This window comes from Colius striatus, chromosome 1 (genome assembly GCF_028858725.1).
Source record: "Colius striatus isolate bColStr4 chromosome 1, bColStr4.1.hap1, whole genome shotgun sequence".
Taxonomy (NCBI): domain Eukaryota; kingdom Metazoa; phylum Chordata; class Aves; order Coliiformes; family Coliidae; genus Colius; species Colius striatus.
The window spans coordinates 73005222-73030406 of record NC_084759.1 but is presented as its reverse complement, the minus strand read 5'-3'; the positions used below and the strand labels follow the sequence as shown (position 1 = coordinate 73030406).

The 25185-nt window shown below is 36.7% G+C and overlaps 1 protein-coding gene across 1 annotated transcript in view; it reads left to right on the top strand.

The window, feature by feature from the left end:
• The window catches only part of PUDP (pseudouridine 5'-phosphatase), a 75393-nt gene that overhangs the window by 33622 nt on the left and 16586 nt on the right, over nt 1-25185 (top strand). The window contains exon 4 of the mRNA XM_061999342.1: nt 10365-10594. Within this exon, the coding sequence (XP_061855326.1) occupies nt 10365-10594 (230 nt within the window). The remainder of the gene's footprint in view (nt 1-10364; nt 10595-25185) is intronic.

Here is a 25185-nt window from a genome sequence, read left to right as displayed (position 1 = left end):
TGAATGCTAACCAGGGTTTAAGTTTTTAATCTGCCTTCCACAAAACAGTTTTTATTACAGACTCAATTTCATCACTTATGTTTTAGCAAGTTTTACTCAAGTCTACCTGTTATTTATGTGGTAAAGAGATATTTTACCTGTTAAAGGGTACAGGTTTTTTTAGCTTGTTTACGTGAAGAGCAGCTTTTTTTTCCTATATGTATTAAAAGAGGAAAAAAGACATTGATAAATGTCATTGGTAAATGTGTATGCATTTTGTTTTATAAACCAGACATTCTTTATAATTGTTGTTGGCACCTGTGTGACTTAGCAAGTTTGTTTTCTGTGGCTATGAACATACTGTAACTTTATTAAGAACAAATATGCTTTAAATATGTGGTCAAATGTTATGAGCCAGTGGGTTTTTTTCAGAGCTAGGATTAGTCTTGCCTAGCCTGAACATTCACACTTAAGCGTGGTGTCTGAGCCAGCCATGTGTCGATGGAGAGGGAGGGTTTCTCGGCTTCTAAGACAGGTAAGTTTCATCAGCTTCTAAAGATATGTGTCTTTTACCAGCAAATGTGCAGGAATCTGTTCAAGGAGCTTAAACAAGATACCTCAAGGTAAGCAAGGGGATGAATCTTACCTAAATGTGAACTCATACATTTATATTCCATTACGTTTATATCTCAAATGCTTAGAGAAAAGTCCCTAGCCATAAAAGATGTGCAATACCTAAGGATAGCTGTTAACTTTTCATACAGTGTTAAACTTCCTGGAGCAAATATCAATAATTTATAAAGAAAAAAACAAAAAAGAAAAAGAGGAAGGAGAAGAGGGAGAGGAATAATAATTAAAAAATAATATTAGAAGTGAAATAACTACATGTCACTATAACAAGTCTAACTTTTCTAATTTTTTCTCTTTGCATGTGTTCTTGTTTGTTCTGGCAATCTCTGCAGTGCATTAATGATGTTTTAATTTTTGGATGCTTTTTATACCTAGTTTCATAATACATTAAGAGGATGAAAGTTTAAAAATATGTGATATGTTAGAAATAAATAAAAAGCAGCAAAAATAAAAGTTGTCATCTTTTTAGACAGCTTAAATAGTTGAGTATTTTGCACTGCCAACGTAGTTACCTCTCCATTCTCTTTTATATGTAAGATATTTTCAAACTGCACCTTTCTCACTTATATATCCACCTAAAACTGTAAACCTAGTTGAGCTCTCCAGGTAAACAAGAAAGTTGAAAGGATGTGTTTTTCATTTTTCATGTCAAACTTCTGGGACTAATTTTGCAGCTGTATCTTTTGCAAGACAAACAAAAAAACCACCATAGTCTGTGCTTAGAAAATGCCACATGGACAGACTGGATGAAATGTTAGGAGGCACAGAGAGGAGTTACTGTAATGTAACAGCACAGGTAATAGATGCCATTAAGTGGATATTCTGTGCCTGCTGAGGATTGTGATAACAGGGCTGGCTTGAACAGAATTGCAGAGAAGTGATGGAACAGATTAGCTGAAGGAAACATCAAGTTTTGCGCTGTTCTTGCCTTGAGAAAGTAAATTCGGGTCTTGCTGAAGCTGGGCTGTAAGGAGTGAAACAAACAAAATTCTTGCTGGGACAACCAAGTAAACATTTTTATCATTGCCGGAATTGTTCAACTGATTGTCTTTTCGGTATAACTAAATACATGTGATGACTTCAGACTATTTTCTGAAGAAGAATTGATGTGATTTAAATGCTCACTGGCCATTGTGGGGAGCAAAGGTAGCCTTGGTCACTGAAGTAATGCAATCTCTACTTTACTTGTAAAGTAAGATGAATTTCCATGGATTTGGAGAAATCCAGGTTGATGTCAGCTAACAATCCATAAATAAGTGGCTCCAGATATGTACTATTTAGTTTCATTAAGGGCTGACCTGTTCTTCAATCTGATAACCAGATTTTTTTAATCGGAAATATTTCTTCTTGTCTTTTTGTATCTTTTGAGGATATTTATTACTGTAATCCTTGTTGATTTATTCTACAGCCTCTTAATGTTCTTTAATTATGAACAGACTTTATGCAGTTATCTTGTAAGGTGTAAAACTAGTGGCATTCTGAATTTTCAGTGTTCTCTGGCTAAACTGATCTTTTGGATAGTTAAAGGTAAATACAGAAAAATGAAGGTTATTTTTATTAATGGCGTAAGATGACTGACACGCTGAGTCTCTAGACATTTTTTGGAACTTCATAGGCAGGTGAGGGTCTATTTTTATACAGATTTGTGCAGGTTTTTTTTTTTTTAAATAAGATTAAAATTTGTTTTGGTGGAGAGCAATGCTGAGTAACCACCAATGATTTTTGAAAAAGTAATTCAAGCACAGAAGCTGTTCTTTCTGGGTGTAGAATGAGCTGTGCACATGTTTGTGCCAGCAGCAGTAACTGTTAATTCCCAAACTGAGTAATTGACAGGTATGTCAGTGATGGTTAAGGATGGTGTGAAAGTTGTACAAATACACAATTGGCAAAGCCATTCTTTGCTTTCAAGGCTATATTACAGTCATACCACTTAATGTACAACAATTCTGAGACTTTAGTAGTTGAAGATAAAATTTGGCTATTTCAGTATGGCTGAACTGACTGACAAGCTTCAGTATATCAGGCTGTGGTCAAAATACAGATGTAATCTATGAAGAGGTTATATACATTTCCAATATGGAATTTTCCAATAGCTGTTTGAAAGTGTTTCCACAGCTAAATTTATTTTTAGTTCTGAAAGAATGTTAGGGCAGGCTGGTTTTTATTTCAACGGAGAAAGGAATTACTCCTTTCTCCCAGACAGCTGACAAAATGACAAGGTGGCACTTGTGCTGCTTTTCTAAATATTTTTGTTGGAGAACAGACATTTTTATCTGCAAGAGTAACGTAGTAGGCTTTCTGTTTCTGCAAATGCAGCACTACATTACAGGGAAGTTGATTGACAGAAGAATAAGGAGTGACAAATGGTGCAGAAGAAAACTGTGCCTATATATGTTTACCTGTATATGTATACGTGTGCTTTTGTTTAACATAAGTTCATAATAGACACAGAGGCAGCTGCCAACAGTTATTATAATCATTTTAAGATTATGGAATTAATTCTAATATTTCATAGCAGTGTCTCTCTTTTGGCTGATCATCACAAAGCACAGATCCTTAAAGATTGTGTGGTTGTGCATACCTTTCAAACATTTTCCATTCATGGATTGTTTTCATGATAACTCAGATTTCATTGTTAGACTCTTGTTCAGCCAGTACAGAATGTGATGTGCAAACTATTTTCCAGTTCCAGTACAGTTGACTGTCTCTTGCAGACATAGGGAGGTAATTTCATAGCTCAGTTTTAGTAACAAATGAAGCCAGTCAAAAATCACAAAAAGAGGAGAAAGAAAAACAGTTTTGAGTTCCAATGGCAGCTCACTCTAAAGACATATGTGTTTTCAACCAGTAGTCTAGTTTGCCGAGCTATTGTTTCTTTGATTAATGTTGTGCTCTTAACAGTTAAACAGACTTCCTACAATTTTATCTTTTCTTTTCCTTGCTGTTGTTGTTTTAATAGTAGGAAACTGTAGTGAGTCCATGCTGGGCTTAGTGAGCCTGTAACCCCTAGAGATCAGTCAATTAGCTGCAAATTCAGAACGATGCTCTCTGTTTGGCTGATTTTAAACATTAGGCCTTTGTATTAAGGCCTAAAGGATTGCAACAACAAAAAGTCAGCAATACAGTTGACAGAGGTTCTAAATTGTGCAAAATTTAGTAATTTTTTTTTTCCATGGCCATGCATGTGTCAGTGTGTCCAGAATAAAATGAGATTATCGATTTGGTGAACAGAGTATCTCTTTTAGAGAGCAGTAAGATGAGAAAGAAATATTTATTAATAGCCAATTACGTTCCAATTTGGGAAGCAGATTTACAGTTTCCACCTCCACTTCTGTAGCTCAGTGAAATGGTAACATAGGATTGCAGACAGCATAGTTAATATCTCAGAACAAAAAATAAACAGGTGCATCTGAAACTTACTTTTCCATAGTCTCATCAGATTCATGGCACTTATACCAAGTGGTGGATTGCCCCACCTCTGTCACACTGTCACCTTCACAAAAGCAATGCTGACTTCAGTTGAACATTGAAAGCAAGTGTAGGTATTGAATAGCACCGTGTTGATGGGCTTGCAACTCCTGTAGCATGCCAGACTACTTAAAAAAAAATTACTTTGTGACTTAAATAAACAGGCAGCTGCTTCTCGTTCTACATGATACTAGTTTTTTCTTGGTGTTCAGGTTTTTACCATAGAATCACTTTATGAACTTAAAGAATTATTGAACTGGCTAGAAATCTAATCAACTTGACAGAGCTCTGAGTGATAATGTTAGATTTTCTTTGATGAGATCTTGAAATGCTTTGAGTCTGGTGTGATTCCACATTCAGCGTAGGAACTGCAAATTATTTTGAAAAAGAGGAACCTTCTTTCATATAGATACTAAATTTATCCTTAGGTTTCCCATTTGTGGACAACTGGGCATAAATCATCAAGGCATGCATAATGCACACAGTTAATTTAAACAATGCAGGGAGCACTTCAGTTTCCTTTAGTCTTTTTCTCAGTAGTAAATCTTTTCTTCCAAATACACATTGAACATTCTCAGACAACTTGTTTTGTGTAACATTACATCAAAATGAAGTGGGCTTGAATATGGATGTCTAAAGAGCCTTGATTTTGGTACTCCAAAGGTCAGATGTTCTGTATTCTCATGCTGTTAATGTGAGTAGAATGCTAAATGTGTCTACATAGGGGTGAATGAAGAGCAATGCTGTGATAGATGTATATGAAGATCTTAGAGAGGGTGCTGGATGTCTGCAAAAGTGTAAAGTTCTGTTTGGGCTCATAAGTTGTGTGCAAGCTATGTGAAGAAAGGTCATAGTGACCAGTATAGTTCTTCCAAAAAAAAATTCAGTGCACAGGGGAAAAGTCTACTATCAGACAGTGTACTTGAAAAAAGTACATGTTGATTCTTCTACAGAATGTGCTGCGTCTCCGCTACAAGACTTAGCAAGTATAGTTATATTATCACAGGCTACATACTGAAGTTGAGCTCAAAAAGTATAGCAGGGAAAGAGAAACTAAACATTCATGTACACTAGTGAAGGAAAAGGGAAACACGGTAAAAGAGACAGTTGATTAACAGATTAGTCGTACATGATTCAAAAAGGAAACAAAAAAAAATATTTTGTGGATAAGAGTAAGTAGCTCAGATTAAATAAATTACACCTCAACCACCAAAGAAAACTCAAGCATATATAGCTACAACAAAATATGCGTATGGGAGGATTTGATTGTCCATGAAATACAAGGGAGGTTTCTTCATTAAAGAGAACTTTATGACATATTTCAATACCCTGCCATGTTTTTCAGAGAAAGACATTTCTTATCAAAATGATTAGGGAGAGAGTTGTTCCTTTGGCTTATAATTACAGTTGACAATAAAACAAATTTGACTGATAGTACTGATGATGAAATTGTCAAATGAGAGTGTCCTGTATATCTTATTGAAGTAAGGAGAATGAGCATCTTTTTAAAAATTAAAATTAACTCAGACCAAATTATAAATTATTATTAAAAGATACAAACAAAAATAAGAATAGCACAGAACTTAACTGCATAAATACTTAAATAATCACTAACTAACTGGGCAGGGACATAAGAGAATTTAATAAGTAAAATGTCCTAAGTAACTCACTTTTTCTGAAGTATTTCTGTAGTCCCCAAAGCTATGGGAAAGGATACATGGCAGCTGTAGATAGCAGTGATGTTGTTGCTATAATCATAGTGATTTGAGGCCTATGTGAGAAAATGTTTTACATGAGAAGTTGTAGTGGGTTTGTGTGGCCAGGTTTTTGTAATGGGGGGATACAGGGGTGGCTTTTTAAAAAAGAGCTGCTAGAACCTTTCCTTGTATCTGATGGGGCCAGTACCAGTCGGCAGCTGCTGCTGGCCAAGGCTGAGCCAATTAGCCATGGAGGTAAGGCCTCTGTGCTTAACATATTTGAGAAGGGTAAGAAGTTGTTGCACATGTGCTAAACTGCAGCAGAAAAAGGGAGTGAGAATGTGAGAACAACATCTCTGCAGACACCAAGGTCAGTGGAGAAGGAGAGAGAGGAGATGCCCAAGAACTGGAGCAGAGGTTCCCTTGCGACCTGTGAGGCAGGCCCTGCCTTGCAGTCCATGGAGGACCACTGAGGAGCAGAGGTCCACCTACAGCATGGATAGGATCCCATACCAGAGCTGGTGGATGCCTGAAGGAGACTGTGACCCTATAGGAATCCCATGCTGGAGCAAGTTCCTGGCAGGACCTGGGAACCCATGGAGAGAGGAGCACATGCTGGGCCAGGTTTGCTGTCAGGACGTGTGACCCCCGAGGGGGACCCATGCTGTGGCAATTCATTCCTGAAGGACTGTTTCCCCCATGGATGAGACTCATGTTGGAGCAGTTGGTAAGGAACTGTAGCCTATAGGAAGGACCCAAGTTGGGTAAGTTCATGGAGGACCGTCTCCCATGAGAGGAACTCCACACTGTAGCAGTGGGAAGGGTGAGGAGTTCTCCCCCTCAAGAGGAAGCAGCTGTGATGAACTGACCGTAACTCTCATTCCCTTTCCCCACGTGCCACCAGTGGGGGAGGAGGTAGAAGCTTTCTAACGAAAAGCAACTATAAAGATGAAGACAAAAAAACTTTCTTAAGCCTATCCAAAGCTTTTATCATTTCCATACATCTAACTTTTAGCTGTCTGTAATAGTTTAGCTTGATTTTTCACTTGAATCTGAAAATGAACAGCCAGAGTCTATGGAAACTGCACAATATAACCTGATTTCTTTGGTTACTTAATGCTTCCAATTAATTAGTATAAGGAATATGCTGTGTTTATGGAGTTTTGTTGGTATTGTTTTGGGGTTTTTTTACCCTTATTTACTCTCTTAAACTAATCTTATGTTATACTATTTCTTTGAATGTCAGCTGACACTATAATTAAGTGAATAAACATAACTCTCATTTGGAAGAATATAAGGTATTAATGTATATGGTGATTATCTCAGCTTGCTCAAAATGTTCATAAATTGATTAACACCATAGATAAATTGTTTGGAAATTATAAAGGAATATTATCTATGATCATTGGTGCAGAACTGAAACCCTTGTGAGCTGTTAGGGCTTTGTTTCAGGGTGCAAAAAATGTGACTGTTTCTGCTAAGTGTCCTTCGTAGTAGAATTTGTTAGCTTTCAAATACCAAATTTTAAAAAAGAGGTTGTCTTGTGTATTGCCTGCTGATTTCTTGTTTATCTTCTTGGGATTACATAATGGTTAAAATACTATTAATTAGAAATTAGATGTAATTAATGGTACCCAAGGAAGGACTACAGAAATGCAGGAGGGATGTAATACACTGTGATATTCATGGAAGGATTTGCCAATGAAAATGCCACCCTTTTTTTTTTGATGTGACTGAAGTCTTCATTTGATTGAAAAATCTGTGTGTCTATAGGTGTTATAATGACAAAGTCTATACCAGAGGAAATTTCTTGCAGACCTTTAAAGCAGTTCCCCACTTCTACTTCTTTTTATATTTTCTGTTAAAAAGACACAAAAAAAAGATACTAGGAAAGATAATATCTTACTCATGAAAAATTGTATGCTGCATTAGTACAATAATTGCATCAGTAATTTGATATTGTGAAAAAAATGTTAGGGCTATATTGGTGGTCATTGATGTAAACAAAAATGGATCTTGTTGATTTATAACTTTTATAGAGAAATAACAAACATGGAACGAATAAATTATTTAACTGTTACTGTCTTGAGCTTTTTAAATTATGCTAGCTATTCTTCCATATGCAGTTTACTACTTTTCCACATATCTGATTTCCCAGTTTTTTTAAAAAAACTCTTACTATATTTACACAGATGCAAGTAATAATTTTTTTAATGGCATATTTTTATTAAAGCGCATTTTCTGAATAATTTACATCTTTGTTCTGAGAAGCTATTAAAGACAGCTGCATTTTAGCTTCCTTGTACTAAGGAAGCCAAAAAAAGAATGTAAGCACAGACATGCACACATTTACACACTACTATTAAGACACATACTGGGGGAATATAAGAGAGAATCCTAAAGAAATTGCCTTTCTACAGAAGTACTTTTCTGTGCTAACTATTTCCTGTAGAAACAGAAGAAACAGACCGTGTTACAGATCAACTGAAGCTGTGATGTGGTGGGACTGAAACAAATTAAGTATCTCAAACTATCACAACCTTAGAGAAAACTATGTCATACTATGACATAGTTACATACATAGATAAGTATCAACAATGTCATAGCAGTGGCCTAGGAGATAAGGAAAGTCTTCCTACCTATATGATGTTTAGACTTCTTTGTATTACTACACACGTGATATGCTAGCCTTTATAAATATTGCAGATTATTTAGAACAAATGCCCTTGAATGAATGAATTCTATTTTAAAAAAAAGACGTTTAGGCTATGGCTTTATAGTATATCCTCTTAGTACTTGTATTAATTTAATATGGACTTGCTTCATATGTTTCAGAATGAAGACATATTCTCTATCTGGAATAAAAAGTTAACTTGTATTTAGCATCATGTTTCAGTGAGAAGGCAGAGTAGCACTGTTTGGGAAAAGATGCACTTGCTTATTAGTATAACCATTTAAGAGGGCATAGGAAGGCTTTTAAATGGGTGATGCAATGAGATTAGAGGAGGAGTAATACTTGTTTTTTTCTGTCCAACTGGAAATCTAATGTCACAGAAGTGCATATCTTTATTATTTAAAGGCTGTCTTCAAATAACAGTATGGAACTAGACATATCAGTTATTGATTGATTAAATTCTGAGGAAGAGAGAAGAAGTCTACAGGTCATGTTTCCAGATAGATGGCTTAGTTAATTTATCACTAATTAAAGGCCTCTATTTACTAATCTACACATTTTATTATCAGTAATAATTACAACTTCTCAAAGTTTGGCATATGACTATACTTGGGAAAAATCTATTTCGAATAAGATTGTTGTTTACTGAATTGTCAAAATGGAGCAGAAAGGCTGAATCACATGGGAAATGCAAATCAGAGATGCTGGAGTAGCAAAAGAAAGAACTAAATGGACATGAGAAGAAGGAAAGTTTTGAGGAAGCAGGGACCAGGTACTGTCACATTGTGACAGTGAATCAAGAGGAAGGGAATAAGATTACTTTAGTATAAACAGGCATGAAAAGTAGGATAAGAATTCTTGCATTTGGAAGATGAAAACAAAAAATTGTTCTCAAATTGGTTCAAAGATCCAAAAATCAATGGGAGACTTACCTACTTGAAACTGATATACGGTGTCCAAAAGTTTTGATTGATGCCAAGAAGCAGAGCTGAAATGATTTTACAGATATTGAGGGGTTTTCTCTTGTGAATTGATAAAGGCTGAATGTCTGCTTCCATTTTCCATTAGATACTGCTAATTGTTTTTTATGGGAGCGGTATCAGGCATTTAAAATGCTGCAGCGAAGAGACTTTGAAAACTCTGCATAGGAAACTCAAAACTTGCATCAAATAATGAAGCATGTTTCTCTCTTACACAGACTTCTCTGTTTTCACTGTTCCCTGCATTAACCTTCCCTAGAAGACTGAATGGAATTGAAGTTTCTACCCATTAGGCTTGAGGTGTTCATTACTGTGGGTTCATGGCATCAATAGATAAAGCTCTGGTATTAACAACTTGACTGACAGCTCTTCTCCTTTGCCCAATGTTACTTGCTCTAGTAATTGCAAAAGAGAAACTGAGCTCTCTTAGGGGCTAATTTAAGCCAGTTGGATACCTGCTTCAGAAATTAAAACTACACCTTTCAGTGAAAAAAGTATATTTCTTTGATTATTTTCTTTTGTTAGGAATGTAAGTGTATAGAGAAAAAAAAGTTCTCCTTTAGAGAAAAATGTTCTCACTTTCAGAGTATGAAATTCAGTACATAATGTTTGTTGTATCAGCTATGGAGCTTCTAGCAGGTGAACTTCTGCAGTGATGTTGAACCCACTTTTGCAATATTTTGAGAAAAGCATAATTTAATGACGGAACAAATATATACCTTGAGGAATGTTCCATGATTTTTCTGTGGAGGAAGAACATTCCAGATACAGCAAGAATTTTCTAACATATTAACCGATTGAAATAGATTTTTATATTCAATAAGACAGCATTGCTGAAATACAGTTAAATGTACTGTAAGTAGGTATAAATATTAATACATATACCTACATATATACATATGTATAAAAAATATAACTTATACATTTGTCTTGCAGGGGTTGATAAGCTGATCCGTCATTTACGCAAACACAACATACCCATAGCTGTTGCCACCAGCTCAGGTGAGGTGACATTTCAGATGAAAACCACCAGACACAAAGACTTCTTTGGTCTTTTTCATCATATTGTACTGGGAGATGACCCCGAGGTGAAGTGTGGCAAGCCACAGCCAGATGCATTTCTAGTTTGTGCAAAGAGATTTCAACCTCCTGCACCTCCAGAGAAGGTAAGGCAAGGGAACAAATTAACTGAAAAGATACAAATATTCTGTTGGGACTATGGTTTGGATTTTTATTTTTTTTTTTAGTGTAATAAATACTTAGGTTAAGATTTAATATGAACTCTGTAAAAATCAGCGATCTCAGTTTTCAAAGGTGTTTATGCTGTTGAAGCAAGAGATTGTTGGAAAGCATCATTTCCCCCTACTATGTATGATGTTTGTAATGCAGATTGCTCTGATTTACTACATGGTAGTGCAGTAATAGGAAGGTGTAATGATTTTCCGCTCTATGCATAAATCTGCAAGCTTATCTTCACTACTCAAAGTGTGGAAACGGTTATTTAAGCATAGTTCAGTTTATTTTTCATACATTCATGGCTTATTTACTTCCTAAGTGTCTAAACATTAAAGATACTTCTTTGTAAAGAGGGAATATATTTTTCCTAAGTCATCTCTTTCCTCTTGCATTCTAAATCCCTGAGATCATAATTCTTGTTTTCTGATTTAAAACCAATCAGTTTGAGCAATCGTTCTTGAACAGTAGAGGTGCTTAGTTTCTCCTTCATTTATAACTTTCCAAACTTGATTCTGAAATAGAAATCTATAGGGAGAATATTTGAAAGATAAATTGAGAATTAGTTAAAATAATGCCTTTACTTTTATTTTAAATTAAATTGCCTTTCTTCTTGAAATATTTTTCCCACTTCTCGTCTATGCTGAGTGGAATGTAAATTCTGAAGATTTGGAATTTTGTTACTGCATAAAAATGCATTACTTACTAATTTTTAAGGAACAATTTTAGGGAGATTAGACTCTGATTACTGCTTTCTCCATAGGATTATTGAAGAAAAAATGGCTACACAAATACATACAGAATGAATAACTAAGATTTTTCAGCCTTTCATACTTCAAGTTCTCACCCGGAGTCTGAATGCCTGAACACACAAAGTGAAATATGTTCGATGCAATGTAGCATACTATGGGCAATGTGTTAAGCAAACTGATTTGGAGATTTGGTTTGGTTTGTTTTTTTTCCTGTAGGAAGTTCTCTTGACATTCTATACATGTGAATCAACTTTATTTGAAAACTTTTATGTTCAGAAAAGATACAGCAAATGTACATGCTCATGTTCACACAGATGCAGGTTGTATGGATGTGTTAAGTACTTGTGTGAGTAGGCCTTGTATGTATGGTACATTCCAAATGTTGAAGAACCTAAGCACTGAGGCTGTAAATCTCACCTTAGAGTCAGATAGTTATGAATTTTGAACAAGTTAATGCTTAGCTGAGAGCAAATATTTGGAAGCAGCCCAAGGTTTTGGAGGGAGTAAGAAAAGAGTTGAAAACAAGCTTAATCCACAGATTAATGTTGCTTTCATAGAAAATTATTCTTTCTTGCTTAACTATTTTGTTCCTGTAGTATGTTCCTGTAATGTTGTGTGGTCTGCTTTTGGTGAAACGGGATGAGAGGTGTGTAATGATATTTTTCAGTTAGTATGTTCAGTAATTCTGAAAGTAAGAGAGCAAAAAGCATTGAGGATTTTTATAAAGCTGAGTCATGGTGACTGAGAGAAGTTCTCGAAGACTGGAGGAAAGCAAATGTCACTCCTATCTTGAAGAAAGGCAAGGAGGAGGATTTAGAGAATTGGAGGTTACTCGGTCGCACTTCAATCCCTGGAAAGAACAGTGGTGGAGCAACTAATCCTGAAAACTATTTCCAGGCACAGTAAGGATGAACAAATCCTCAGGAACAGTCAGCATGACTTCACCAGGGAAAGTCATGCTTGACCAACTTGATAAATCTGTACAATGAAATGATAGGCCTGGCAGATAAGGGGAGAGCAGTGGCTGTTGTCTACCTGAAGTACGCTGAAGACTTTGTCACTCTCCTATAAGGTCCTGATAGAGAAGCTGTTAATGTATCAGCCAGACGACCAGACGTTGACACAGGCTGAGTACCTGAGCACTGGCACAGGTTGCCCAGAAATGTAGTGGAGTTTCCCTCCTTGGAGAAATCCAAAAGCTGTCTGCACACAGTCCTGGGCAACTGACTCTACTTAGGCCTGTTTGAGCAGGAGAGTTGGACAAGATGAGCTCCAGAGGTCTCTTCCAACCTCAGTCATCCTGTGGTTCAATGATACACTTCACAGATTTGACCTGATAAAAACAATTAAGGAAACAAAAGTACTTTTGCTGAACAACATTTCTTTGTTCCAATTTGATTTAAAGAGCTTAAATTATTTGAAGTCATGTTTTTGAAGTTTATAAATATTAGATTATTAATTTTTGCTTTAAAAAATGTCATAATAACTTTGCTGTTTGTACATTTCTCGGTGTATTTGTATATAAGATAAATGCATCAACTATAACTTTAGAAAATTATCTTGAAATAATTTTGTTTGGACAAAATGTAATGCTACTAAACTTATTTCAACTATGGCTCTAACTGAGAGGATTTCAGAAATTCTCATGCAAACATTTAGACATACTTCTAGTACACTCATGTAGTTAAAGCCATATAAATAAATTATTTACCTATATCATAGTTTAACTGCTTTCATCAACAAAGCACCACACAGCCACTTGCTCACACGCACACCACTACTCCCCATCACTGGGATGGGGAGAATCATGAAAAAATTCAGTAAAGCTCATAGGTTAAGAGTAATTTAATAACTATAATGCAATAAAATAAACCAATGACAACATATAACAAATATAATCATAGCAATAACGTATACTACTAATAATAGTAATGAAAACAGATAGACAGAGAAATAATGCCCAAGGGTAGAAAACCAAAACCAAGTGAGGCATAATGCCTGTGACCAGTGCCCAAGCAGCAATTTCCCCCCCCAGACAACTGCCTCCACTTTATATACTAAGCATGATGATCTATGTTATAAACATTTTTTTCTGAATAAATCCAAAACATAGCCCTGTAGCAGCTACTAGGAAGAAAATTAACTCAGTCCTAGATAGTCAAAACCAGGACAACCTACTTGAGGATGTGGCAGGTCAAGGCCTTTCTTTCCTCAAGAATTATGCTTTCTTTGCCTATAGTTTTTCAGTAAAATGAAAGACCTTTACTAGAAATGTAATTTAAAACCAAACAAATACTATTTATGTCCATTGTTTAAACAGAGGAGAAGGTTGTTGTAGTACAAATGGTCATAACTCTCTTGTGAAGAATCAATCCATTCTATTTAAAAAGTTCCAAGTGATGTAAATCACCACCTTAATTTAAAACACTATTTCTTTGCAGTTTCTTCCATTTCTAATTAATTAATTGATCCCATAGTTACGAATAATCTCTGCACCAAATCTAGTGAGAGCTCATTAAATTTTTTCAGACTGATTAAATGGCATTAGAATTTATGAGTCTCAGTGGACTTTTTGTCATAGAAAAGGCAAGTTCAAAGAGAAATGTACTGAGACTTTTTTTTGCTACAAAAGATGTAGTGAAAAAGTAGTGGAGATTTGGAACATTATGACCATTTTGTAATTTTAGTCTATACCGTACATGGAAAACAGAGGGTAAAGAAGGCTGATTTGGCACTTTAGCATTTAACGTGATGATCATTATTGTAAGCTTGTGTAGAAAGAGTGCCAAACTCTACTTTTTATATTTCTTCTTCTGCCTATGTTTTTTTTCTTTTTTTCCCTTGTTTTTTTTCCTTCAACTGCACCATTTTTACAGCATGTCTGTCTTCCTGGGTTTGACTGGGATAGGGATAATTTTCCGAAGAAGCTGAGAGGGGGCAAAGCCAGGACATCTGGCCCAAACTAGCCAAGGGGATAGTCCGTAACATATGAAGTCATGCCCAGTATATAACTGAGGGAGCTGACCAGAGGAAGGAAAGATCCAGGCTCAGAAAGGGACTGAGAGTCAAGTTCCAGGTGGTGAGCAATTGCATTGTGCATCACTTGCTTCATATATTCTTTTATTAGTATTAACTGTTATTGTTGTTTCATCTCCCTTCTCCTTTGGCTGTCCTATTAAACTGTCCTTACCTCAACCCACGAGGTTTACTTTTTCTTTCTGGTTCTTCTCCTCATCCCACTGGCAGGGGAGGAGCAAGAGCAAGCCAGTGGCTGCATGCTGCTTAGTTGGCTTGCTGGGCTTAAACCACGACAGCATGCAGTGGATGTATTTCACTTACTATGATTTCAGATAAGCAATTATTTTATTAGTGGTGTTTCTGCTATTCCTTATGTTTACCTGGGGGTGGAATTTGTTAGGATTACTTTAAATAAGGTACAGAAATTTTTAAGACGTGAACAGCTGTTCTAGGTCTTGTACTGAGCTGTAAATTAGAATCCCTGTTGTTGAAATAACATATTTTAGTCGTCATAGATCTGCCCCTTTTGCATTTTATAAACAAATTGATCTTATTCTTTCCTGAGTGTATACAGTTTACAAGTCAAACATTTTATTTTAGAAATAACAAAAGCATTAAATCCAAAATTACATAGACATTTTTCAACTTATTTCAAGACTACGTCGATGGCTGTCTCTTCAACTTTGGCTCTAGTATGTTCTTTGAAAAGGCTTACATTACCATTTTTTCCTAAACTGAAACACTCTCGTAAACAGCTATTCATGCTATAAACCATTATGATTTACCCAGGATCTGTTGTCTTATCTACTTGGACTCATAATTTTTACCAGTTATTTTAGCATATACTTGCTTTTTCCAGTGGAAAAGGACAGACAAAGAAGAGAATATAGGAGATAACTGTTGTTCACATAGATTGTGATCTGAACAGCAGCAGATACAGCATGTGCCAGTGGCCGCTTACTGCCTGAGGAGGGATTAGTGTTGCTCTATGACTCTTTCTAGCTGCCAGTGGGTTTTAGGGTAGAAAGCAGAATTTGGGCTTTCTTTTCAGAAGCCATTTGACTTTCTTGTCTATGCTGATGTAATAGCAGTTCATTAATTAATTCAAATTAGGTAGCTGGTGGGTTAGGCGCAGTAAAGAACTTCTTTTGTCATCTGATTTGTGGATGCCATCCTATGTAGTGATGAGGTTAATACACTGACTGAATATGTGGGATGTTTGTTTCTGGTGTTTGTGATTTGTGTTGGGCTTCTTTGGAGATAATTTCCTCACTGCTTACATAGAGTGCCCTTTTACAGTCACTTATATGCAAGGTGGTGTCCTCCCTCAACATTCCTGTTAGCCTTATATCCTGTGCTGCACAGTGGCCAGCTTCCAAACAGGATAGAGAAGTCTCTCCCTTGGCAGAAGTGCATGGTGTGGTGGGGATGGCACACTTTGAGGAGGTTGTGGAAATGTGGAACAACTGGTTCAGTGCCACAAAGGCTTGAAACTTCTGTTCGTGCATACACATGAAGTGCATAACTTTGCAGCAAAAACAGAGTTCACTCCTGTGATGAATTTAGATCATATGGTAGAATTTACTGCTGCTGTATGTGGAGTGATTGGGAGGTGAATAAAGTATGGTGTATCATTTATGTGCACCCTGCTTAGTTTGACTGTTCCATGCAGACATACCTTTGAGTGTTGAGAATGGATAGCAAGTGAAATCTGAAAAGTTTGGCTTGAGAACAGGACATTTCCACTTGTTTAACCAAGATGAGGTGCCAAGTTCAGTAGGAATACCCCTTTCTGACTTTGTAGTGTTTTTGAGAACCAAGTTTTTTTGCTGTCTTGTGCATCCAAAATTGCCCAATCTCAACAGTTTATATCTGTTTCTCAGGAACTAAACATCTCTCGCAGTTATTCTTTTGTAAAACATGACTGGAAAAGCAGTCCCAGTGCATCCCTAAAATGTCAAGAAAAATTTGCTCCATAGAGCCAATCTGAGCAATCTGAGACTTCTGTTTTCTTTTTAAAGCACACTATTCCACTGCGTGGAATAATTCCTCAAAAAATTAGGAAAGCCAGACCTTTGAGCATTCCTCAACCTAAGGAGTTCAGTCTTCCACTTTTTGGATTTCCTTGAGGATTGTCCTAGTTACTACACAGTACACCAGGTGTTTGCTCAGAAATGTTCTTGACTAGTATTTTTTCCTGAATCCATAAAGCCTTTACTTTCCTTGCTCTGCAGTGTAACTGAAGACTTATTTCTAGATGACAAGTTATGATTTGAGTATTTAATATGTGTTACTGGCTTAGCTCTTGAGTTCCTGCTGCTGTGGGATACTGCAAAATAATGAAGAGCGTAACTTTATTTTTTACCTCCTCCTGCTGATTCTGGAGAAGGTATTGGTTTCAGACACTGGACAAACCTAAAGGAATACATTATAAATAAATTACAACTTTCAGTTGGCTATTAGGTAAAGTTTTATTTCTTAAGATCTCCATCTTGAAATACTACTAGAGGCTTACAGCTAGGGATGCAAATATCACACCACTTTAGTGAAATGTGCTTTTGATGTGATATGCTGCTAGACAGACAGTCTGTTGGTTGAGCCAAGCACCTTCCTCAGCTTCAAAATAGTCTAAGCATGTGACCATTATTTGTGTCTCTCAGGCTGGATGATGAAGTGTGTGATTAGGAAGCTCAGCTTCCAGCTTCGTAACAGTAACAGACGTGGCTCTAGAGAATGTGAGATGTTTCACCACATATGAAACAATCCAGGACTTCTGAAGAATTCCTACATACATACACCTTTTCCTTCAGTTCATAACAGGCTACTATTTTGTATTTACAAGACTATTAAAGGAACGAGACAGTTATAAAGCTGTTTGGTTTTCAGTTATTATGCTCTCAGTTCATATGGTTGATTTTCTTCCTCCTTTTCCTGAGGTATGTGTGCTTGCATGTGCACATCCTCCACCCATGCTGGCAATATTTATTATGTATATGTGGAAGAAAAATGAGATGTTGCATAGCTGGAAAGTAATTTGGCTCTTAAGTGTTCCAGACGTTGCCCTTGTTACTGCAGTGCATGTTTATTTATGGATCTATTTGTCTTACAGAGATGAAAAAGTAATTGAAATTCCAGGCAAAAAATAACCTGGTCAAGGTTTGCTTTCCCTTAATGTATCTGATTGGAAGAGAAAAGAAGGTTTATAATTGGTTCTTAATCTTTGGGGTACCTTACTTGGGGGGTGAGGAGACAGGAATAAATTTTTTTCTTTGCATTTGTCTTGAGAATGTATCAAGTAGCTGCTAAGGGACTTGACGAAATGTGATGCAGAATAAGAAATTATGTTCTACAGCCTTCTTTGCTTCTACGTGAGGTGGGTGTATAAACAGAAAGAGACTGATGCACTTCCAAATTCTAAAAGTGTTATATTCAGATTAGCAGGTCACTGGAGATGCACTGCTAATTGTTTTAGGGAACTCATTATGGGTATTATCACATATTAATTACGCATGGTAAGTAGTAAAAAAGAGAGAGGGAGAATCCTTCTTTTATGATAAATTGCTCACTGAGTTATCTTTTCTTTCTCTCAAGACCTTGAGCATTTTTTGGAGATGCTATACAGAACAGTCATTGAGTAATTAGGTTTTAATTAACAAGAATTTTCACCAAAAAAAATGTTTTTCGTGTCTTTTAGTTATAGCAAGCATGAATAAATAAATCCTCATTCAAAAAGATCTAGTGCACTGATTCTCTCTGTATCTGAAGTTACCTTTGTATTCACCCCAGAGCTGCTTGTAACAATGCTTTTCAACAGTTTCAGGATGAAGAATGAAGGCTGAAACGAGGAATTGTATTGTTAGCAGCACTTTTTGTTGTCTCTTTGTAAATTATTGTCACGGGGAGACCGGTACAAACTTTTAAAAGACTAAGGCCAAGTATGTGTTTGAGAGTTCATTTATTTGCTGCTTTTTTTTTTTTTGCTTTTTTTTTTTTTTTTAAAGATACATGCTCTTTGTGGACCAACAGTTGAAGGTAGTTTTCAGAGAGCTGGTGTTCCTGGTACGGTACTGTTTATTCTGTTGTGTAACAAAGAATTTGCAAGAGTCTGGGTTTTTTGGCACAGTTCCAGAAAACCTGCATACAGGACCATCAATTAACACTAGCAAATTATTTATAGTCTAAACAGGGCAAAGCATTTTGCTCAGGCTGATTGCTGTATCAAAAATTAGTGCACTTACAAGATGATTACAAAATGTACTCCATAAAGCAGTGCTTTTTTTATTATTATTGTGATAGACTGATAGTATAAATATAAAAGACCTTGTAGCACACATAAAAGCTGAAGAAGTGACAGCTTTATCTGCTAAAAAAGGATGCTTAACATTTCCATTCCAGCATCTCTTTATCTTAGACTAATAGCGTGATTCAAAGACCAGAAGGAAATGGTTCAAGTTAAGCTTCAGCAAGACTGAAGTGATTCTGATTTAAAGTGAAAAACAATTCCAGGCAGTGGTGGAAATGTTGTCCTCGTATTCCACCAAAGCAAGCTTCATTTTTATCTAAATTGTGCTGAATATAGGAATTGCTGTTCATGCTCAGATTCAGTGCTCATCATATCTCTACCATCTCTGATGACAGCTAATACCAGAGGCTTAATAATCACTTTTTAGTTAGAGGGGGTTAATTCATCCACATAAATTCTGTTGCTCACATAGTAAATAAATAAAGGCTCTTTTTTAACCAAAAAAAAAAAAAAAGGGAGGTGGGCTTTAGTAGCCCTCTGGAAGTATTTGTGGTTTTGTTTTCTTGATGCTGATGACTACTTGGAACAATGAATTGTGTAAATCTTCTGCATACATCCTGAATTTCTCACCTTTTAACTTCCTTGAATGTCAGTGAGTTTTTTGTTATGAGTGAGGAAGATAAGAAGTAATTGGTCTGCCACTTGATATTTTAAGTACTACTCATCACATTCCTTTTTATTTGTTGTTCCACTTTAACATCTGTTGAGACTCTCATCATCTGAAAAGATTGTGTTTGGGATATTAGGGGAAGTGCTGGGGTGAGTTGTTTTGTTTTGTTGTCCCTCATAGGCATTCCGATTGCTTTTCTTCAGACCCTGCCTAACAAAAACATTTTAACATAGAATAATGTCAGTGGCATACAGTACACAGAGTATTCCAGATGAGACAGGATTGTATAGGTCTATGAATATATATAGTATGACTCAGGCTCTGAGTTTTCACTGAGCTGTCTACAGTGATGTCCAGTAATTAAACTAAATGTTACAAGATGTACATGTCATTTATTTTTTTCCCATCTAATATGTATAGCTTATATTTCCTGGCCATTTTATTTCAATTGGCACTTGAGTGCCCAGTAGACTAACTTGTTGCTTAAATTTTCTTACTGATGTTTCTTATCCAGGCTAATCTAAGTAACTTCTGTCATCAACACATTTTACCGTGAGTAGAGGTACGGATTACTAGTCAATAATTCCCTGAGCAACTCCAGAACCGTTTTTAAATGCATGTAAAACTACTTTCTAAAATAGTAGCGTGGTAATGAGCAATGGTTTTTAGTGTTGGTAACTCCTTCACTTCATAGTTTATTTGCTTCAAAGCCTCACAGTCTTAATGACTAGCAAAGACCAGCTGATGAGATTTCATCCACTACTGAAAATACCTTCTGTTACAGAACATGTTTTCCTCCATTAGGAAATTGTCTTTCTCATGAACAGATACTTGGTCACAGTGATCCATTCAGTTGCTGTCTCCAGAACACTTTATTGCATCCTGCAGCCTCAGACTACAGAGTGGAAACATTAGAGGGTACAGCCTATTGTCCTGAGCTTTAAAGCTATTACAGACTCAGCATATTACTGATTCAAAAAAACCCCTGCCATGGGCAAAAAGCACAATAGTATGTAACTTATCTTACTGCTTTCCACTTTCAGTAATGCAGTTATCCCGAGAGACTGCCAACAGAACCTTTTGTTCTATGAGGAATGATCATGTATCTTAGGTAGAATGCATTTGCAGTTTTAAGATTAGCTATGATATATTGCTTTGAAGACGGCTTTCAGTTTTCAGTTTTTCATACCAAAAATTTTCCTTGAGTTTTTTTTTCCTAAACTTCAGCAAAAAGTGTTTGTTATTATTTTAATGTTTTCCTCAGAAGATAATATTTTCTCATTATAGTATGAACTAGTACATTGATCATATGATAACTGTAATAAAGAGTTATATTATTAGAGCAGAATTTGAAGTTTGGGAAGCTGGGAGTCCTGCAGTCAGATGTCCTAAAAGTCAGGAATAATGCTATGACTCTACCATGCTATGACCATTACTAGACCTGGAAATGCTCCTGAGTTTCCTGATGTTTGCTTACTGTGTACATCATATTTATATTTAAATGCACATTAAACCTCAAGGGGGGGAAAAAGTATCAAATCGAGATACACTGGATGATAGGCATGGAGCCTGCTCTGGGCAACTGTCAGAGCACAATGAAATATTTACAAACATCTAAGACTGTAAACAGTACAGGTGTAACATAGAGAAACTAATCATCACACACACACACACACACACACACACACACACAGATTAGCATTTATTTAATTAACGTTGTGGCTTTCTTAGTGAACAAGCTTTCAAATTCCTATTTTAAATGTCAAGCAAGTATTGTCCCTCAATTTTCCTCAGAGTTTAAGAGTTCACAGAGGTCATTTCTGATAGAATTTAAAGTGAATGAGACATCTCTCTATTAGCTTTCAGCTGTATTCTCTGCTGTCCTGGTCCAGCAAGAAGCAAAAATGGTTTAAGCAAGACAAATTTCAGTTAATAGCTCGGCAATAAGAAAGGGTGGAAGAAGAGAATATACCAATGGTTCCTGAAAGAGTGTATTTTTCAAGATACTGCTGAAGAAGGATGAAGAGTGTAGGCATGGAGATTGTATGAGGCAGAGGTCAGAGTGATAAAAGACATATAGCTGAAAGTGGGAGAAAGAGATAAAGAACGCAATTAAGTGGAAGGATAGAAGATGTCTAGGGAGTAGAAGGAAATAAAAGCAAGAAATACAGTAATTGTGGGTAAGATAATAATAGGCCTTGAAGGTGAAAATGAAAACTTGAATTTGTGACTCCATGAAGTAATCTATATAGCTTCATTATAAATTATGAAGAGTTAATAGTGCACAGTAGCCCATTTGTCCTTAATGCTTTCCCAAACATTTTTTAGGGAGTGTAGATGAACAGTGAGGAAACAGTAGATAAGTTAATGATGTATAAACTGAAATAGTAAAGGCATTTACTTTTTTGAGGCTAAGCATTCAGTCTCAAGGGGTTTAGTAGATGATATGACAGGGCTAACATTACAGCAAAAACTCTTCAAAGATTTAGGATGCTACAAGTCTAAATTTAAAATCTTATTAAAATAGTGGAAAGAAGAGTCAGCTGCGAATGTGTGCTTTGGCATGTGTCTCAAAGTAAAGAGGTTTTCTTTAGAAACACTGATGTTGGAGTTTCTTCTCCTGTCTTTCATAAACTAGTAATTCTAAGGCTTTTAGAAAATTTATTACTTTCCCTTTCTCTTGACACTTGATTTTGTTTTTTTCTTATCACCTTAGCAATCAGTTGAAGAGCAAGAATGCTTGAAAGATGATGGTTGTCTGAGCAGTTTTACTGATATCTTCCTATTTACAGTTCTACTTTACAGATGTGATGTTAGCACAACAGCTTTAAATTTCTTTAAGGTGATTGATATTTCTTCTTGTTTCTGGGAACTGATTTTGTTTTCATAAGACAGTGTTAATGAAGGATGAATAAGTAGTACTGTAAGTTGGTAATTCTGAAAAGGCCTTCAGTGTAGTTTCTCTCAGAAATTCTGAAATATATCCATTCTTTGCAGGAACAATTCAGTCTCACCAGCTTTCAAACCGTTTTTAAAAATCTATGAACTGAGTCCTTAGCTTCTCTGTCTGAGTTGAGTATGTGATCTGGCTTTGTGTAAAGTGATTACTAGTGAGAGCTTCAGGCTCAATGTCAGTCCAAGGATGAAGAAATCCATCACAGAACACTGTATTTTAATAAAAGGATTTCAGTTACTCGGCAGTATGAAGACATAATAATGCTTGTGACATGCTGTGCTGTATTGCTTTAGGATCAGACTGAACATTGGAATAATAGCAGCATCAAGAAGAAAGAAAAAAATAGAATGTCTGATTTGAGCATGTCTTTTTCTCCTATTGATTTCTATATTTAGCATAGTGTATGATGTGTCAGGCCCTAGTTATAAAGACCTGTGAAAGAAACTGCTTCAATTCCTGGTATTACATGTTAGGAATCAAGCAGCATGTGATGCATAAACTTGCATGGAATTGGATAGATCCTCAGGAAGATCTGCCACAGCATGTAGCTTTTAGGTTGTGTGGTAGAAGCTTGTCCGCATACCCTCAAAAGAGCTCAAAGAGATGATGGCAGATGGAGGATCCGTGCCTGGCTGCTCCTAGGTCCACCACAGGAGCCATCAGTCCAATAGAGGTCCAGGTCCACAAAGCCAGGAGAGTAGAGTCACAAAGGCAGACAGGAGCCTAGATTAAAGACTTGGAGGGAGGAACAGCCGGTTTGGGCCCTTGCAGGGCTGTCACAGGGGAAACATCAATGTTAATCATCCCGACATGAGAGCAACAAGGTGAGTCAATATTGTATTCTCTTTTTATCTGAGGGGAGATGCTGCCTGGGGCATGGCACACAGTATGAGGTGCAGAAGAACATGTTGGAATTGCTCAGGGTATATTGCAGGAGAATAGAGAGATGAGAGGAAAAAAGAGCTGAATGTGTGGAACTAGGTGACATGTTTGTCTGGCCATGCCCTGCTCCTGACCAGTGCAGTCTGTCCTATCTTATAAAATTCCACTTCTAGCTCTTCATAGATGAAGGGCATTGTGGAGGTGGGGGGAGGTCGGGGTGCAGCTTGAACAAACGCAAGTGCCAGCCCCTGGCATGGAACCACAGGTCACATGGGCCTGGCCCATGCCTTTGCTGTAGCAGTGAGCCAGCTGAACGGTCCTGTGGGTTTATGTGAGTGCTGAGTGAAACTGCCTTGATCTGTGGCTAGTTTGTGTGGATGTGCCTGCCAGAGATACATGCTCAGCCTTGCTACTGTTTGAACCAGGGGACACAAAGCTGCAGCTGCCTCCACTCTGTCAGGCTACTGGATTAGACTCTATTCCCAACCAGATGTAACCTCTTCCCTAGGATCACATATTTATCTCCATAAAGGGTGACTAGATAACCAGTTCAGGTGTAGGTGTTCCAGGTAGGTTTCTTAGTCCTTCTGTTTCAGTCTCTAATAAAACCTCTCCTTTCTAAACAGCCCTTGGAGCCATTTGAGCTCTTCCACCTTAGTTTCCTGTTTTCTACTGTAGGATCTACAGTATCATCTCTTCTCTCATATTCTCTCTTACAGTTCTGCTGGGGCAAATGTTGCTTTATTTGTTCTCATCTGTGAACATCGCCTTATTCTACCTACTTTCTGTATACCATAAGTCAGGAACTGGGATATTGTTATGGTCTAGACATATACTGAGCAGTCAAAAAAATGTCTTAAGTTAATATTGATTATGTTGTCATAGAATCGTCTCAGTTTATGGTAGGAAAAATCCTACAGTTGTTTAGATATCTCTTGATTTTGCTTTGTGTTATAGAGATGCCAGGAAGTTGAGTGTACAAGGAAGAAAATATTTCCACAGACAGGGCTTCTTTTAGGTAATAGTTACCCTAACATGCAGCAGGTACAAAAGGTTAATATGCAGTGTACTGGGAGTATTCTAGAAATTATTCTTAATGCTTTGAGGGATTGAGAACTGAAGCAGAGGATGCTTAATGATACTTAATACATTGTAGTAACACTTCTGTAGAGTCATTCTGTTTGGAATGAACCTTGCGAAGTAACTGATTTAACCTTCTGAGAGCAGGTCAATATTGAATTCAGACCAAGTTTCTCTGGGCTTGTTTAGGTAACTCTTAAAAGCCTGCGAGAATGGAGACCACATAGCTTCTGTGAGCAACATTTTCCAGTACTTAATTCTTGCTGTGATTTTTTTGTTTCTTTCTTTCTCTTTCCCTTTCCCTTTTCCTTTCTAGTCAGACACAACCTCTCCTATTTCAATTTAAGACCATCATCTCATGTTTATACCACACGCTTTGGTAAAGAGGCTCTCTCCACCTTTTCAGTAATGTCCTCAGGGATACTAGGCAGCTGCTCTTCATCCCTCCTGAAGTCTCTGTGGGCTGAAAAGACAAGCTGTCCTTCAGCATTTCCTCAAAGGACAAATTGTAAAACCCCAGCCATCTCGGTGGCCCTCTGCTGGACTTCCTGAAGTTTAACATCATCCTTTTTCTTTCCTAATTTTAATGACTAATGAACTTTTCAAACATAATCTTTGTGTATTGGAGAACTGGGATGCTAAATAGTAACAGAATTTCATAGTCAAGCTTCTGCTCAGCAGATACTATTAACTGAAATTGAGCCAAATAATTTTTTCCACAATTATTTAGATTTGCTTGGAGTCATGTCATTGTTCTGTGTTTAGAAATTTGAAGAACATACAGAAACCTGACACTTGTTTTAGCTTTAACTCGTGACTAGGGCATTGTATAGCACAAAATGCACAAGGTAAAAATGGAGCTATGTCCCTGTTCTGTTTCACCTTCCCCTCTCATTCATATTGCCCAAATGTCAGGGGTGTTA